The sequence below is a fragment of the Arachis ipaensis genome, chromosome B8, assembly GCF_059453495.1.
Source record: "Arachis ipaensis isolate K30076 ecotype BB chromosome B8, ASM5945349v1, whole genome shotgun sequence".
Lineage (NCBI taxonomy): Eukaryota > Viridiplantae > Streptophyta > Magnoliopsida > Fabales > Fabaceae > Arachis > Arachis ipaensis.
Window position 1 is genome coordinate 117332159 of NC_142443.1, and position 14560 is coordinate 117346718.

Here is a 14560-nt window from a genome sequence, read left to right on the forward strand (position 1 = left end):
AATATAAAAAAAAAACTATTCAAAAATAAAAGATCACATCCATCACACTTTTTCAAATTTTAGAAAATCCAAATCCAAAAGTAATAAGCGTTTCCTTTGTGCCTGAGCCTCAAATCACTGCCTCTGAGCCGGTCTTCACTCTTCTTCTCCCCAGACCACAGCCCTCACTGAGAAACCCACCGTTCGAGAAGCTCACCGCCGTCTGCAACGCGTCTCTGCTCCGGTCGCCGTCGCGGTGAGGCCGTCGTCGTCGCAGCTTTCTTTTTTGCCCGTCACCGTTGCCCCTTTCCTCTAACCGCGTCGCTGCACCGTCTCTGTTCCGGTCGCCGTCGCTGTGAGCCCGGCCGTCGCCGTCGCTGTAAGCCCGGCCGTCGCCGTCGCATCTTCTTGTGAGTCCGTCACTGGAGCCCCTTTCCTCTGCGCCCGTCGCTGTCTTCATACGCCATCATCTGCCGGTAAGTAACCCTCTCTCTCTTACACACATTGTGAATGAGTCGAATCTGCACTAGGTGAAGTTGTGAATTTGTGAGTATTTTGATTTGATATATTTGCTTGTCTATCATTTGGTGAAGTTGTGAATCTTGCTGTGAAGTTGTTTGTGCAACTGAATCTTATATTCTTATTCTCATCATGAATTAGAATTTGTGCTGCAATTTAGATATATTTGCTTGTCTTTCGTTTACTAGGTAACTGCAACTTATTTAGGAAGCTGTTGTTAGGAACCAGTAACCATGATGAATTCAAAATGTTGATTGATATATTTGCTTCTATTTTTCTGTTTTTTGGGAGGGTCTCCGAAGCTACTCACTGAGATTCAGAAGATGGCATCAAGGCAAATGGAAGAGATTCAGAAGAAATTGGCAACACTAAATTACCCAAGAGCCAATGCCCCTGCACAGTCCCTCCTTTTTGCTGGCATGGAGCGCTATGCCCTGTTGGAGTGGCTCTTCTTTCGGTATGTGATTCTTTGTTTCTTCTAAGTCCTTTTGTTTGGTATTTTGGTGAAATCAATTATCTATGACGAAAACAAGTTAATGTAAATCTTGAAAACTTTGGTAGGTGTTAGGTTTGAATAATTGATATTTTTACAACTATCAAGATGTGTGTTTTACTGTGCTCACAGTTTTGATTCACATTTTCAAAATAATTGGGAAATAAGATGATGGCTTGATGGGTATAATAAAAATTTGGAACAAAAATTATTTCACATATGCTTGGCATTATAAAAGGAGTGATTGAAATTAGTGCAACCCAGAATGACCACGTTCCCACCCTGGCCAAAGGAATAATTTTTATGATCCACAATTTCACAAAGATACAATGAAAACGATGTGCTAGTTGCCACCCATTTTCCACCATCTGCCTAGTGCCCAGTTGCACAACTACCAAAACCTTCCAATTTTAGTATCCCTAAATTTTACGGTTTCTTTATAGTCTACCCTCTACGTTCCTTGCTTAGCCTTAGCTAAGTTCTCTTTCACAGTGTTCAATAATGTTAACATGCTTTAGCCTATGTAAAACACTATTTACTAAATGTGTTGATTTCCTGTATATTTAACAAGAAATGACATTTGGTCCTCGTAATTGCAACAGGCTATTAGGTGATAAGTCACCTTTTTCTCAACAAAACTTACAAGGGGATGTCCTTGATCGTGATGAGGAGACAGCTAGAATTCAGTGTAAGTATTGTCATTGTCATTACTCAATTTCTGAAATGGCTACTGGATACTCATTATCCAAGCTATCTTTGTAGTACTTTGTGATTTGAATGTATTGTTTAAATATATATCGTAGCAGAAGAAAATAAATCTTGTGGTATGTCCAAGTTTGGAGCTGATTGGTTTCTTATAACATTTGTTCAAAGCCAAACCATCTTTGAACCCTCTAATTATCAACTGTATTCTATGAATATCCTGTTAATGATTTGCCTCGTGTCAATTTCATGCAGATCAGGAACTCTTTACTTCTACGTTTAGTGGCAGTCTTTTTTTTTCATTTGATTATTCAGTGGTTGTTTACTTGTGACTTGCTCAACTTCATTTCTGTCATACACAGCACATCTGTTTCTATTGAATTATTATTTTGAACAAATTTGTCTTCCTTGCTTCTTCTGGTTGTGTCTTCTTTCAGAATTTTGGTTCTTATGATTTGCAGATTTGGCAGAGATTGCTAAGTTTCTGGGTATTACGATTGCTGTAGATACAGAAGCAATTCAGGTTAGTCATTGATGTTACATATTTATATATGTAGCTATAAGAAGCTCAGAATAGTAGCCTGCTGCTGGATGCATGCTAATGCGTTGCTTTTAAATTCCTTTAGTTTTTGTTGTTATAAGGGCCCGTTTGGGAAGCTTCAAAAGCTACTTTTTTGTGCTTTTGACTTATGAAAAGTCACATTAATGGTGTTTGGTACAGTTTTTTAGATATGTTTTTAACTTCCTGAAAAGTTGTTTAAGAGCTTTTGAAGAAATTAAAAAATTTGACTTCTCTCCTTCTCAAAAACTATTTTATCACTCCTATTTATTACACAACTTTAAAACAAGTACTTCTATAATAACTTTCCAAATACAAAATAACTTATTTATAAGCTGCTTTTAATATAAGTCCTTATGTTTTAAGCTTTTTTTTCAAAAGAACTTAATTAAGTTGTTTACCCAAACTGGCCCTAAGAAGCTTTTGGAGTTTTTGGTAGTCAGAATGTTCTTTTTTTTCTATATTTCTTTTTTTCCATTGTACTCATTGCTTAAAGATAACATTATTCTGTTCCTTACTTTTTTTCTTATCCTTTATTCCTAGTCTCTTCATTTTCATACCTTCTTTTAGTTTTTTGGTATAAATTTCATTTTTAGATTAGTTTCTTTTATTGCCTTAGTTCACATTGAATTCTATTAGTGCTTACGGGAAACCTATTGAAGTATTGATTATTCTTTTCTTAAGAAGCATTTGAGTAAGTAGATACAGTGTTGGTGTGAATTTCAATTTTTCTGATTATCGTATGATGTCTTAATTGTATTTCAGTTAACATCATGTTTCTTGTCTTGATTTTGGGAGTGTGAGTTATTTTGAGCTAAGTGCTGAAGGCAGAATGCCAGAATAAGCCACAAACAATCAAGTGACATGATACAAACCCAGTTGATGTGAAACAAAGAAATCATTTTTGCTGTTCTAGTGTTCTATCATATTCTGTGGCTTAAACTGCCATCAAATATAGATAGAGTTGTTATTAGTCATCGACTTAAGGAAGTATGAGGCATTGCCAATGCAAGGATTAGGGTAAAATTAGTTGATGAGTTGAACATTAAAGTTTTTTGGCAGGTTCTGGCTCATTATGTGTCTAGTAAGTGCCACGAGTGATTTTGTATCTAACCAATAGTAAAATTCCCAGAAAAGCATGTCTAATCTTTGCAGTTTGTCGTGAAGAGATTATTCTAGCACTAGCATGTTAAGATATAAATGTCAATTATTTTTAGCCTTGTTTCTAGATTTTTTTGTTATGCTTCCCTTAGAGTCCTTTGTTTGCCCTATTTTAATGATATAATCTAGGATGAAGATTTTCTTTTGTCCAAGTTTTATCTGCTATGCTTTGTTGTAATATTCATGCATGTCATGGTTATCACGTCTTTCCGAAGCTGGTAAATATTAGGCATATTTGTAACAGGGACATGGAAGCTATGAAGACCGTACTGAAATGCTTCGTCTTATTGTAGATCTAGTGGAGGCAACTATCTATGCTGATAATCCAGAATGGAGGTTGTTACTAGTTAAGTGGTATTTTTTTTCTTTTTTCAATAATTATTGTTTGCACATATTGAATTGACTTACATTTGCTTTACATTCTGTTTCTGCTAGTGTTGATGAGCAGGTATCCAAGGATATACAGTTGATAGATTCCATTGCTGAAAAACAAGCCCAGATTTTCTCAGAAGAATGTAAATTGTTTCCAGCAGATGTGCAGATTCAGTCCATATATCCATTGTAAAGGATTGCTTCCTTTAGTCTTTCTATAAATTACTTATCTTCATATTCAGTGATTACTAATATGGCAACAAATCTTGATTTCAATCATTTCCTCATGTGCTTTTTATCTAAGGTCACCAACACAGTAACATTCTGTTTCTTTTAATCAAACTTCATTTAGGCCAGAAGTTTCTGAGCTCGAGGCAAAACTTTCTGAGCAGTCAAAAATTTTGTTGAATCTTCAACAAAAGGTGGATGACTTAGCATCCAAGGTACAGAACATTTTAATGCACTTCTTGTCTTTGGATAGGTGTAGAAATTAATCGGCAGCTTGAAATCTTCCATCCATTGTTTCTGCCTCCATGCATATTAATTCACCTAGTAATGTCTTTTATTTCTCATTGATAACTGAATCAAGCTTGTGATAATCCTGTTTTATTTCTAGAGAGAGAGAGATTTCAACACTAATAATCACCCTCAAACATTATTATGATTCTTCCTGTCAATACTAAAACTGAGTTTCACTTTGAGAACTCATTATAATTATCACTTCTGTACTTATTTTCATACGGTTGCTATTTTTTCCTGATTGTAGCATGCTTATAATCCAGATGAGGAATATACTGAGGTGGAATCCCAACTTCGGTCACATTTGGAATCTTTCCTAGAAACAGCTAGAACATTCAATACGATTTACACAAAGGTTCGAGCACATTTAGCTTTAGGGATTGTTAAAACATGCTATTTTATGAGCTGAGAAACAATCACAGTAATGAATTCTATTATTGGTGTAGGAAATTCGTCCATGGACACATATGATGGAGGTCCCCCAACTTCATGGGTTTGGACCAGCTGCCAATCGTTTATTGGAGGCATACAAGATGCTTTTGAAGGTAACCTGCTTTTGTTGCAAAGGATGTGTTTTCTTAAAACCCTCACAACTGTGCAAATTATTAGAGTTCAAATTCAAGAAGTGATTTTTTATTAGTTTATTAGTTACAAAAGTATGTGTCATTCAAATATGGAACACCATCAATGCTTTGAACTGATTATCCTGATGAATGGATTCATTTATTTTTATGTTAAGATGGTCATGCTGAGTGCAATTCACATTTACTGCTCTGGGATTTCAAGTTTGAAAACATGAAAAATAAAAGAAAGCTATCTTTTGAATGATATTTTCAATGACTTTGCATATATCATAATTACATCCTTTTATTTGAAACAGTTTCTGGCCAACCTACGGAATCTTAGAGATTCGCATGCAGCTCTTGCCTTCGGATCTTCTGAGACATCTGAAGAGCCCTCTTCTGTAACAAGAATAATTTCTGAATGTGAATCAGCATTGACAGTCTTAAATCGTGATCTTGGAATTCTCTCGGCTTCCATCGCCCGTGAACAGGGAGAGAAGATGAGCATTTGATGAATTAATAGTAAGAGAAATGTGAGATCAATAGTCGAATATATTCTTTGGCATGCTGTGATCTCCTTGTGCATACTGCACAGTGTCCATATTGCGTTGAAATCAGAATAGCTGTCTTATCATACTGGAATTTAAAAATGTAAGTTTCTTCTGTTGAAGGTGCTAAATGAGATGGTAAAAAAAGGATATGAGCATAAATAAATTTATTACAGACATGATACATGACCGGTAACAATAGTAGTAAGTAGTGTCGTTTGATCTATATATGATAGGGTGTAATAGTATACCTCCTGTTTGTTTCTTTTGGTGAAAACTATTTAAATGCAAGTGTTTCAATTTGACTTTTTCATACGAAGGGGGCCACCTTCCTTCCCGTAATAAACCTACATGCTGTAAAGTTTCTCGGGCAGGCAGTAACAACTTTGCAAACTTGATTTTCTCCACCTCATCTTTGCCATCTGCAAATGCAGGTGTTATCATATACAAACCTAAGTATGAGTTTACAAAACTGTCTTTTATGTTCCTTTATTCAAAGAAATGAACAACAGGACAGTTCGACCGAATTAACCAACAGATAGCCTCTAAATTGGTTTGGACGTTCAATTTAAAGTAAAGTAAAAACCTGTTGTCAGGAAACTAACAAAAATTTGGAGAATTGGTAAACCAGTTCAGCTTTTAGCAATTAACAAAAAAAAAAAAAAACGATTCTTCAAATATATTTTATACATAAATATATTATTATATTATGTCTAATTCAACTTTAGTTAAATCTCAATTAAATTTTTGAACTTTATAATTTTTTAATTCTACTTGTTCGATAACTGATTTAATTTTTAATACGGTGTATTTGATATAATTTGTTGGGCAATTTACTGAATTAAATAAACTGGCCCTTAAAATTACCACAATACACAATTTGAAAAGTGGATACTGAAATACATTTTTTTTTCATAAACTATGTAAACCGCGACATGGGTATCGTGGTTTACAAATGCACGTAATCCGCTACAGGGGTATCGTGAATTACGTTGGAGGAAAATTATCACATAAACCGCGGTAGGGGTGTCGCGGTTTATGTGTATTTTGTAGACGTGTATAAACCACTACAGAGGTCTAGCGATTTATGCTTTAGTGTGGATTTAGTTCATTTTTCATGGAGGATGAGTTTTTGGATGAAAGATCGGTTTGCAATTTTTATGTATGGTGCAACATGGGTTGGTGCTTTGATTTAATTAAAATTAGTCTCTTGAACTCATAGAGTTACAAACAAAATTAGAACACCTTAACTCAAGAGAATCACAACTACATAGAGAATCGCTAAGAATAACAACGTCACCGTGAAACGAACAGCAAGTACAACTTTACTTAATAGTACAACTAAAATAGGACAAGAACACAAATAAGAAAAGAAATATGAAAGCTAATCATGATGACCTAATGACACCTATGCTTCGGAACTGGGGGCAGATCCTCACTGAGGGCAAGTCCTGCGAGTGTGTCCTGTCTGTCTGCATAGCCCACATCGCTTCGGCCAACTAGTATCGGCCTCATCCCTGGTGTTATGGATTCTTGTTGACCTCGGTCGCCCTTCTATGGCACGTCTCATGTTAGGATCAGGAACGATAGTAGGACCGGAATACGGTAGCCACATACCCTCTGGAATAGGGGGCAAAAACCCCATCTGGTATACGCTGAACACCTTACCCATGGTATAAACCTCATGGACGTACATAGCCCAGTCTAACCAGGACTGAGCACAGCATGCAATTGCATGGCAACACAAGTAATGGAGAGCTTGAAAGTACCCGTAGTCACAAGTGCGATCTCTGAGGGAAACCCGGTATGTCCCAAGCGAGAAGTTATCGGTAGGAGTCGTCTCAGCTACGGTATATGATAAACCACTATTTCATTGTTTATCTTGTGCTCATTTGGGTGGTTTTTATCAGCTTTTCACCCACTTATTCATATGATTTGCATGGTTTTACATTTGCCTTCCTAATTATGTGCTTTGATTGAAAACATGCTTCTTTGGCCTTAAGTTCCCTATGTTTTAATCCTCTCTTATTACCATTAGATGTCTTGATATGTGTGTTAAGTGATTTCAGAGATTACAGGACAGGAATAGCTCAGAGGATGGAGAGGAAGCATGCAAAAGTGGAAGGAATACAAGAAGTTGGAGAAACTGCTAAGCTGTCCAGCCTGACCTCTTCGCACTCAAACAGCTATAACTTTAGTTACAGAGGTCCAAACGACGCGGTTTCAGTTGCGTTGGAAAGCTAACATTCGGGGCTTCGATTTGATATATAATATGCCATAGTTGCTCTGACGCTAGACGACGCGACCGCGTGATCCATGCGGCCGCGTCGCAGTGACAAAAAACCAGCGTGGCAGATTTCGCAACCAGCGATTTTTGGGGTATTTCTGACCCAGTTTTCGGCCCAGAAAGCACAGATTAGAGGCTATAAAGTGAGGAAATCCATTCATCATGAGGAAGCTCTCATATTCACAATTTTAGGAGTAGATGTAGTTTTTAGAGAGAGAGGTTCTCTCATCTCTCTTAGGATTAGGATTTATGATTTCTCTTAGTTTTAGGAGTGGCTCTCAATCCCAGGTTCTTTATTTTTATTTATTTTTTTAATTTTATTTATGAATTCTTCTATGTTACAGATTACTCTTTGAATTAATGTTATTTGAGGTATTTCAGTTATTATTGCTTTCTTTTATTTACATGATTATTGCTTCCCATCTGAAGGCATTTTTATTCCAGTAGATTTACTTTTTTCCCTTTTGGTTTTGGTTAAGAAATCAGTAACTCAGGAGTTATCCAATTCAACAGCATAATTGATAATTGTTATCTTGCCAATTGAATTGAACTTCAATAATCCCAATCTTTTCTTAGGAAATAAATAGGATTCGAAGATCAAACCAATTTGTCCCTTGACCTTCCCTTGCTTTAGCAAAGGTTAACTAAGAGGAATTAAGATTCAGCTTTCATTACTATTGATAAGGATAACTAATTTGGACTTCCAATTTCTCATACCTTGCCAAAAGTTTATTTTACAGTTATTTATTTATTTTAATTGCCATTTAAATATATCTGTGCTCATTGCCCAAGCTCCAAAACCCCCAATTTACAAAACTCATAACCAATAATAAGAATACACCTCCCTGCAATTTCTTGAGAAGACGACCCGAGGTTTAAATACTCGGTTATCAATTTTAAGGGGTTTGTTACTTGTGACAACCAAAACGTTTGTATGAAAGGACTTTTGAAGGTTTAGAAACTATACTTGCAACGATGATTTATCCGCAAATTTCTAGACCACGCAAAAGTTCTCTCATCAGTATACTCAGACTGATGTCTGTCAAACAGAGTAACCGTGAAGCACCTCGCATCTTTCAAGTTGCGCTCTATCGCCTTGACTAGCGCCTGGCAAAACCGTTGGCCTGATCCCAACTACGCCTCTGCTGTCTGCCCTCGGATGACAAAAAGCTTTGCTAACCTCCCATATGTGGATTTGACAAGTGCAGTAACCGGTAGATTCCGTGTCCCCTTCAGTACAGAGTTAACACACTCGAATATGTTCGTCATCATGTAGCCGAACCGTCTGCCTCCATCCTGGTGTTGGGTCCACTTATCGTACTCCAGTCGGTTGGCCCAATCACACATGGCTGGATTCTCAGTCCTCATAATATCAAACCAGTAGTCAAACTTGGCCTCAGTCTTGGCATACGCCGCATTCACGAGCATCTGCCTTGCATCCTGACCCTTGAAACTGAGAGCAAAATTAGCTGCAACGTGTCGAATGCAATACGCTCGATATGCATGAGGCGGTTTTCAACCACTGTCTGGTGCCTCCAGTGCAGCCTTAATGCCATTGTGTCTGTCGGAGATCACCAGAATCCCTTCCTGTGGGGTCACATGTTGACGCAAGTGGATAAGAAAAAAGCCCACGACTCAGCATTCTCCCCTTCAACAAGTGCAAACGCAACTGTCAATATATTCAAGTTTCCATCTTGTGCAATAGCCAAAAGAAAAGTCCCGCCATACTTCCCATACAGATGCGTACCGTCAATGTTGATTAGTGGCTTGCAATGTTTAAAAGCCTCAACGCATGGATGGAATGTCTAGAAAAGTCGATGAAACTACTCTGTAGACTTATCAACCTCATCACCTACACGCACTGGTGAAGTCTTTAACAAAGCTACGGTTTCGTCCATCGTTGCTTGCATCCCAAGGATCCACTGGGGTAACTCCGCATACGACTCTTCCTAATCCCCGTAAATCTATGCGACTGCTTTCTGCTTTGCCTTCCACACCTTCCTATAACTAGGCCTGAATTCGTAGGTTGACTCAGTAGCTTCTTGCAACACCTTTTATGGTAACCGCTGCATCCGCCCTAACCAACAGATAGATCCTCACACAAATTACGTAGTAATCAAGCTGTCGGTGGTCGCTCGAAATTGAAGTGGCCAGGCAAGTGTGGGCTCCATTGTACCTTCTAACCTCCCAGTTACCCTTGCGCTGCCGAAGTGCCACGCAGATCATCCATGTGCAGCCGTTTCCAAACTCCTTGTGTCTCCCAACATACTTCAGATGATCCGATTCCATAACCCGATACTGAACTCCACGACGAATGCTATAATCCTTAACACTCATCACAGCTTCCTCCTTAGTATGGAATGATTGGCCAATCTGAAATTCCCTAGAAGTATTGTCCTCGTGTAATCCTTGGTAACCGAAGGTGTGTGCATCATCCGGTTGTTGACTCACTGCTTCCAGGTTCAGCGTCGAAAAATGCGGCAGTTGTTGGTGGGACCCAGAACTGGATGGCCCCTGAGGTACAGGTGGGGCCACTGGAGTCTCCTCCTTACTATCCCCTGATATATGATCGGGCTCATCGTCCGAATCATCTTCCCGTATCGCGTCCTCAACCTGATCCGGCTCACCACCACCAACAAGACCAGTAATGAAACCAAGTGACCTAGCTGCCGGTGCTAGAACAAGTGAAGGTGCAGCTAGGAGACAACCAGGTGCAACAACAGGCATCGAAGTAGAAGCTCCCCCCACCGTCGTCGACTGAGGATTTGGCGCTGAAGCCCCGGAACTGTCCACACGGTCTTCCAACTTGGCAAACAACTCGTGTATTCTCATCTCCAGAAAACTCCACCGACAATAAAATAAGACCTCTATGTCTTCATCCGACCCTATGACAAATGTTTCATACTGCACACCACTTGACGCAACTGCAATCGGAATCTTGTAGAACACCTTCTTCACCAACTTGGCCCCACACAACCCTGCCTTCTGCAATATGTTCTTCTTCAGATCCGACAAATTATTAGTCGAACGGATAAAAACGCTCAGCGGTTCTTTATCGGTGAACTTAACACCATGCCTATTATTTTTTTTCAATTTTACTGGAGCAGTGGACTAGAACCAACAAGCTCTCTTCACTATTCATCTGTGAAAGTGTGAAAATGACCTCCTCAAATGCCCCACTCTCTATCTTGAGTGGTATTTATAGGCAAATTTGACAAAGCATAAACCGCTACACCCCTGTAGCGGTTTATGCACATCTACAAAACACACATAAAGCGCAACACCCCTACCGCGGTTTATGTGATGATTTTCCTCCAACGTAATCTACGACACACCTGTAGCGAATTACGTGCATTTCTAAACTGCGATACCCCTGTTACGGTTTACCTAATTTATGAAAAAAATACATTTCGGTATCCACTTTTCAAAATGTGTATTATAATAATTTTGAGGGTCAGTTTATTTAATTCAATAAATTGCCCTAATTTGTTGCATTCGTACACCATCAATATTTACCATTAAACGGTTAGTGTGCGAAATTGTACTCTGCAGCCGATCTAGCGGCCATATTTATGATCATTCAAATAAAGTAAAATCAATCAACTGCCAATTGACGGCCTTAGTCGGTTTGAGCAACAAGAAAAGTGCAACAGTCAATAGATAGATTTTTTCAAAACCTATTAATAGTGGTTCAATTAATTCGATTGGGGAAATGCGACGGTTTTTTTTTTACGATTTTTTATTTAACATTTAGCCTAGCTCTTGAAAGTTGAAACAGCAAATGATAAAACATTTGTACAATATCCATCTCCACTAGAATGAGTGTGAGATGGTAAATTAATGATAGTTTATAATATATTTTAAACAATATTATAGTGTTTAAAAATTAATTAAAATATATACAAACTAATATTAAATTTAATATATTTTTTATTTAAAATTATTCTTACACAGTAATTTAACTTGAGGTATAACTCTTTCTAGTGTCGAGGTATAACTCCTTTCGGTTATATAGAGTTTTCTATCCTAAAAGTACAGACGTCGAACTATACTTCAGTCGTCGAGAAATATCGGAAGAGATTGGGACCTGTAAAGAGACTCCATTGCTCAAGTAAGAAAAAGTATAAAATGAGGTATATGTTATTCAGAGTGAATAGCGTACCTTTCACGTAGTTAGGATTTTGTATTTATAGAGATGTTGTGTTATAGGCAGTTACTTAGCAGCCTAATATTGCGGAGCTGTTAAGGATGTCAGCCTAATTTTGTGGTAACTGCTCTTGAACATATTCAAATAATTCTATTATAGCCGAGATTCTCTCTAACTGAGGATAAGTCACCTTTATTATCTCACTTGGATTCTGATTTATAGGTATAATTAGGTCAAGCTATAACTAACGGATTAAGAGATAAGTTTGGGCCGAGTTATAGCTAATAGATCAATAGGTGAATTTGGGCCGAAGTATAGGTTTCATTGGCCGAGTTATAGGTAATGGATCAAAACTTGTTCTCTGAGTAATAGATGGCAGTTACTGACTGTAACAGTCGAGTTTGAGGTATAACGATCGAGTTATAAACATAACGACCGATTCATATGTTGGTAATTTGTGAGTCATGAAAATCCGAACGTCTTGACCTAATATCTGAATTATATCTTGTAGCCGTTGAGTTATAATGACCAGATCACAACTCCCAAACTTGACTTGTTTATTTTTAAGATAAACAGGTTGAGCTTTTATGAAAATTGAGTTATAACTCGGTAGGATGCCGTAGTGCTATAATTTTAACTCTTAGTAGAGTATTTTTTTTCTTTCATTTGGGCCTAGGCCCCGATGTATAAAAAAAATGCTAAAGATAAACTATACTTTAGTATGACTAATAATATTACATGTTGAGTATTAATTGGTAGTAATGTGTCTTTAAAGATAGAATTTTTTCCGTGTTGAGACGAGTGGCTAGGGGTGGCAAACGGGTCTAAATCCACCGGATCGACCCGCATAATCCGCTAATAAAAATGGGCCAAACTGAAAAATTGAGACCACCACACATCAAAAGTTCGCTTAACCCGCTCTGCTTAAACCATGGGCTTTAGCGGGCTATGCTGGGACGGGACGGACTTCCCCGTCATGCTCAATGTGTTTTTGGTCAGGGGTATTTTTTGCAATTTTTTTTGCCCAAAATCCAATAATGTTATTGACCTACAAGAGAATGAAGATGAAAATTAAAGATGTTCTAATTTAGTGTTTTGGATTATGTTTATTTTGTTTTGGGCAATTTTAGTTTTATTATTTTATTTTAAAAAACTTAATTTATAATTATGTTTATTACACATTTATAATTATAATGACTTTAATATTTGTGAATTTAAAAATTTTAATTTTTTTTATATCTTTAGAAATTGTAAATTTATTAAAATAGTTATGAAATTATATATATTATTTAGTAATTAATAATAAAAAAAAAAAGAAAATTTGACAGACTTGACCCACGAGGCGCCAGTCTACCATTAGACGGGGTGGGACGAGGTTTCAGAACCGCCTCATTAAGGGAAGACTTTTAATGGAGTGGGACGGGACGGATTTTTCCGTTTGCCACCTCTACGAGTGGCGCCCTTACGAAATATCAAAGAACTACACTTATTCGATGATGCTTATCCTCGTACAATCCAAAGAAGATATAAAACCATAACCACAGAAAAATTATCATTGTTAGTAATGTGAACTTTATAGAGTCTTTGGTTACGTTGCGAAGCAGTTCGCGTCTACATCTTCGTTAACGTTCTAACATATCTGGAGTACTACAAGAAATTCCCAACGTAGTATATGAACAAATTAAACAGCGCCGAAGGATAAGGTTTGAGCGCAATTGGTGTTATTCCTGGCTTTGATTTTGATTTGCTCTGAGATTTATCTGAAGATGGTGATTGCAATTGAGATTTTTCATCATCATAATCTGATGATACTTCAATAGATGAGGACGAGGAAGGAGCAAAGTAATTCAATAGGAAGGACATCAAAAACGGAGAATTCTACTAATGGAATTGGATTAGTTAAACTTTTGAAAATAGTTTAGAGAATGGATGAATTTCAGAGTGAATAAATGAATAATGAAGATGTATTGGCTTATGTTGAGGAATTAGTGGACTATAACTTATACTAGCATGTTATGATTTTATAAAGGAGAGTTTGGCGCGTTAATTAGTTGGTCATCTTGCTTATCGAGTAAGGAGAGCATCTTAGAAAAATCATATCAAGTGGTCGTTTGTGGCTGCTTTAGACCCAGTCCTGCGTTTGTATAATTTCGTATTTGAGAACTTTTGTATTTGCCCACGAAAAAAAAAAAAAAAGTAAAACGATAATTTTTGGATAAGTTATGTAAACAAATTAAATGGACTTTATTATGTAATTATAATTTTCTAAAAATTGCTATACATTTGTGTTGTTTCTAATTCTATGTACGTTGAGATGCATACCATGCAAAAACCCCTATAAAATGTCGTCGTTTACGAAGGAATTTCACCAAGTATAAATCGTAGTAGAATTTTGTAAAGATCTATATTTTTTAAAATATAAATATAAATAAGTTAAAATTTATTTTTATAAATTGTAGTTCCTTATTTTTAAAAATTACTTTATTATAAATAATTAAATTAATTTTATAACTATTTGAATTTAATCAAACTCATACATATATATATATATATATATATATATATATATATATATATATATATATATATTATGATGAAATATTTTATATAATTAAAACTATAATTTTAGTAATTTATAAGTAATGAAAATTATATGTATATTTTAATTATAATTTGAATAATTGATATTTTTAATTTAAAAATAAAGTTTA

General features: G+C 36.6%; 2 protein-coding genes across 3 annotated transcripts; one reads left to right on the forward strand and one right to left on the reverse strand.

Moving 5' to 3' along the window:
* The first annotated feature begins 76 nt into the window (after window positions 1-76).
* On the forward strand, window positions 77-5616 carry AUG7 (nuclear matrix protein). 2 transcript variants are annotated; one of them, XM_016315221.3, is made up of 10 exons: window positions 77-455; window positions 790-955; window positions 1594-1679; window positions 2155-2216; window positions 3658-3749; window positions 3849-3974; window positions 4138-4228; window positions 4552-4659; window positions 4751-4849; window positions 5185-5616. In XM_016315221.3, exons 2-10 carry the CDS (start codon window positions 822-824, stop codon window positions 5377-5379), a joined length of 993 nt encoding a protein of 330 aa, XP_016170707.1. In that variant the 5' UTR covers window positions 77-455; window positions 790-821; the 3' UTR covers window positions 5380-5616. The 2 variants fall into 2 exon arrangements, with proteins under 2 accessions (XP_016170707.1, XP_016170709.1); XM_016315223.3 differs by having other exon boundaries at window positions 801-955.
* Window positions 5617-9733: 4117 nt separating this feature from the next.
* LOC107611355 (uncharacterized) lies at window positions 9734-11057 on the reverse strand. The gene is made up of 2 exons (XM_016313291.1): window positions 11038-11057; window positions 9734-10778 (listed from the first exon to the last, which is right to left on the reverse strand). Exons 1-2 carry the CDS (start codon window positions 11055-11057, stop codon window positions 9734-9736), a joined length of 1065 nt encoding a protein of 354 aa, XP_016168777.1.
* Between the last annotated feature and the right edge of the window lie 3503 nt (window positions 11058-14560).